The following is a 4,265-nucleotide window of genomic DNA, read 5'->3' as shown; positions in this document are numbered from 1 at the left end:
TTCATATTATCTCAATGTATGTTGATGGACTAAACATCATTGGCAACACACATGTGATCGTCCAAAGATGGAATTTGGGATGAAGTATTTGATTAAAATCATGTCCCTTTTTTGTTACATATACTTAAGAAATCGAAATAATTTCATACTTAATATATATTAAGAAAATAACTAGCTCACTTAGACGTATGGGTGGATGACTAATAACTCTAATTAGAATTTGCATCAACCATACATATACAATGTTGGTACAAGCCATATACTCATAATTTAATCAATATGCAGTGTGTATAATTACTTTGTAGTATAACCATAAAGTAATTATACATACATTGTACGAAGGACTACTACTTACACAGTGCATATTTAATCAATTATCAGTAAATGACATGTTCAAGAAATAATTAACCACATAGTAATATATACCTATGTACCATCATACTATATAATTACCCTATTCTTCCCCCTGCCCAATTAAAATTAGGGGTCCTTCCAAGCATGCAAGTAATTAAGTACTAGCTAGGAATTAATTAAGGTAGCTAGCGGGCGATCGACAATGTCCATCTATCCATGCCTCATCGATGGAGGCACCATGTCATCGAGAAGCCCCTTGTCGACGGCGGGAACACTCCCCGGCGACGAGATGGATGATGTCTGGGCTGTGTAGCTCGCAACTTGCAGCTCCTGTCGGTTGCAGTGTAGCGGCTGGAGCAGCGACGACGACATCGCCGACACGCTGAAGAGAGGGTTTTGAGCGGTTGGCGAGTGCAGTGCCGGCAAGTCATTGTACATGAGGTGGTGGTGGTGTGCGGAGAAGGCCATCTGACTGGCGAGGGTGGCGGCGCCGGCGCCGCGGGGGAACGTGACGGTGTGGTGGCAGTGCTGGCCCTCGTACGTGGTGATGACGACGGAGGGGTCTTCGGAGGAGCGCTCCACGCGCTTCTTCACCGTGCACTTGTTGTTGGTGCATCGGTAGTAGCTCCTACGTAAGAGAATATAATTGCAACAATTCATTCATCCATAGTGAAATGAATTAGTATGTGATTTTCGGGATAAAGTGAACACTAGGCCTAGCTATATACTACTACTATACTAGTATATTCTACTATTGTCAATTTAGTACTAAGTACTATATATTATTGTCCTCCTGTAAAAGATTGAAAGGAAAACTAAAAAAGGTAAGATGACAACCGTATAAAACGTAGTACTACGTGCAATTTTTTCCTAGTTGTATCAGTACTGTACCCATTCATTAATTTTGCCTATTGAATTAACTAGTAGGATTCGACCCACAACGTCATAGGATTCGATCTCTCCCTACTTGCAGTGCACTAGCTAAATAAGAGCTAAACTTAACTACCCCCTTACCTAACTAATCAGAAATATATATCTCCAAAACCCATCGCTTCATAACGAACTGTGTGTGGAATTGATGGCCATCCCAAACGATTTTTATCTACACCCTCCGTTCCTAAATATAATTCTTTTAAGCGATTTTTCTAAGGGTCTACATACGGAACAAAATGATTGAATCTATACTCTAAAATATGTCTATATACATCCGTATGTAGTTCATTAGTGAAATCTCTACAAAGACTTATATTGGAGTAGCAGCCAAGCCGGGATGCAGTTCCTTGCAAATCGAATCTGATTGCTCAAATGCGGTTCACGCTCTAAACCAGGATGGTTTTATTGGACAGAAGTCAGCTATTATTGTGCTCGAGTGCAAAGTGCTGGGTTTGGATTTCTCCCAATATGAAGTGACAAAGTGTTTCTGTGAGGCTAACAGTGTAGGTATAGCTAAATCTTCTCTATCTGGTAGACTGTCTGAGGTCTGGGAGTCTACAATCCCGGACTTTATTTCACATCTCATTGTAAACGACCTCATTATTATCTGAAAAATAAAGTTTTTTACGCCAAAAAAAAAACTGTGTGCATGCATTCTGCTTTTCGGATATTGTTCTGGTGCTGAAAAATCAAACAGTACGTTGATGTGCTTTACGTGCTTTTCTTCTAATCAGTTTACATATTAAATGCACACCAAATTTCTATCGTATTGCACCCTGTTACGTACTCATATGCACGTACATATGTCCTAAGCCCTATACATGCCCTGAATTGTCTTACTCATTTTTTGCATGATCTAATAATATGCTCCCAGCTAGGATATGGCCGGATTTTTTTTTTTTTTGCAGAACCAGCAGCTCTACCGATCAGCATAAGAATATTAGAGTAAGTACAAGATCATATATATATAGTAGGAGTAGTGTGAAGAGCATGTTCTTATACGATACTGAGCTATGGATCGATGGGAATACATTACCTTGGGAAAGGGCTGTTCTTGACGGCCTTCTGGCCGTACTTCCTCCAGCGGTATCCGTCCTCGAGGTTGTCGATCTCCGTCTTAGTCATGAACGCGAACCGCGGCTGTCGCGCCCGCTTCTGCTTTTTCATCGCCTTCCCCGGGGCCGGCGCTGGCGCCGGTTTGCTCCTGAACGCATACATGGAGGTCGCTGTTAGCTCGCATTTGCACACAAGGCCAGATTAGTGCATGGTTCAAGCGAGAAATCATTCCCTTCTTTTTTTCAATCATCAATAGACCAAACTTCTATAAAAAATACTCCGTACATGTAGTACTACCAGTAGTGGTGGCCATGAATCTTACCTAGCATACGTCCAAATTAATCACCTTATCGTAGACTTAAAAAAGCGAGGAGAAGGCAAGGGGAGGAAGAAACCGCGTGAGGTTTAGCACGCGAATCCCGGCGCAAACGTTCCATGCAAATTAACCACACAACACCACACTCTCTCAGCCTCAGTATCGAATTTACCGAACTGCCCCTAGAAACGATGACGTGCTAGTGACGCATATTCAGACGAATATTAAAGTGAAATTATATAACGAAATGAAATGAAAAGTGAAAGATATCGAGGACAAGGAAATCAAACTATGGTCGTTTTCCCCGGAAAAATCAATGGTGATTACGGTTTTACGGCTCATGGCCTAGAAAAGAGAGGAGATGAACATGGCGAGGATCCGTCGGTGAATTAAGCTACCGCAGCTTTACTTACGCTGCCTCTGTCGCGGCGGCCGGCCTCCCGTCGGCGTCCGCAGCCTCCCGCGTTGCACCGTCATCGGTGGAGCTCGACGACGCGCCGGCCCCTTCCATGGACCCCGCCGGCGTCGCCGGAGGCAGATCCAGCGGCGGAAGCAGCTCCCCGGCGCAGCCATCGTCCACGAAACCGGCCGCCCAGCCGATCTCCGCCAACAGCGCAGAGGAATCGGCGTACGCTTCCTCGGCGGAGAAGGGCCAGTCCCCCCCGCCGCACGCGACGCCGGCCATTGCCACGAACCCCACCGCGAGATCAGCAGCTCGAGACAGGGGCAAAACCTTTAGGCGGCCTCAGGCCGCGCGCTGCACAGCTTCAGCTTGGCACTGTGCTAGCTAGCTACCTCTGCTCCGACCACTGACGCTGTCAAGTAGTTGATGCTTCTGATCTTGCCTTTGGGGCCCTTTTATCGTCTACTCAAACATGTGGTTTGTCTATGTGCGTGGGGAGGATAGGTGCGCATTCATTGTACTTTCCTCTCATTTAATTAATTAATGTATACCATAATTGCTAATTAACATATTGGATTTGCCTTTATATGCCAATCAAATCACGGTACTTCCTCCTTTTCGGTTTATAGGGTTAATCTCAGTTTTTTTTTCATTTTTTATTTAAAGGGCTCATCTCCATCTCATTTTCAGATTCCGTGGCGCATTAAATCTTTGCATGCAAGCATTAAAAAGAAACACACCAATGCATGTAAGTTCCTACTCATCTCGTGGCCAAATATGCATGCATCACAATTAATCCAAATTAATGCATCAAGCTTTATTTTAGTAGTTTTATAAGGTGGCCATAGTGGGAGTAACTTAGGTGGTATCATATACTTGAGACTAGCAAACATGCTGATGTGGCAGATAATTAAAGAAAAGAGAGAGGGTTAGAGTAACATAGATAGATATCATAAGGCCCTTCCGAGTGCTCCATGGTGGATAGGTGCTAAGCATGCCACATAAGCAAAAAAATGACACGGCATAGCAATTAAGGAGGAAAGAGAACACTTTGATGACCCCAAGAAGAACCAATGCCATACACGTGAACCTAGGCAAACCATTTAAATGAAAGAAGATGACCAATGCATGAGAGAGTTTATGTGCTAAAACATTAAATAGAGTGAGCTTAGCAACAACAAGTTAAGCACATATGCATTGGAA

The 4,265-nt window shown here is 43.7% G+C and overlaps 1 protein-coding gene across 1 annotated transcript; it reads right to left on the bottom strand.

Annotated features, from left to right (window-relative positions):
• Positions 1-351: 351 nt before the first annotated feature.
• Positions 352-3,559, bottom strand: LOC123426350 (probable WRKY transcription factor 57). The gene is made up of 3 exons (XM_045110161.1): positions 3,073-3,559; positions 2,324-2,491; positions 352-982 (listed from the first exon to the last, which is right to left on the bottom strand). The coding sequence occupies exons 1-3, from the start codon at positions 3,342-3,344 to the stop codon at positions 565-567; spliced, it is 858 nt and encodes a 285-aa protein (XP_044966096.1). The 5' UTR covers positions 3,345-3,559; the 3' UTR covers positions 352-564.
• Between the last annotated feature and the right edge of the window lie 706 nt (positions 3,560-4,265).

Source organism: Hordeum vulgare, chromosome 2H (genome assembly GCF_904849725.1).
Source record: "Hordeum vulgare subsp. vulgare chromosome 2H, MorexV3_pseudomolecules_assembly, whole genome shotgun sequence".
NCBI classification, from domain to species: domain Eukaryota; kingdom Viridiplantae; phylum Streptophyta; class Magnoliopsida; order Poales; family Poaceae; genus Hordeum; species Hordeum vulgare.
The sequence above is the reverse complement of the archived record's forward strand: the minus strand, read 5'-3'. Positions and strand labels throughout refer to the sequence as shown.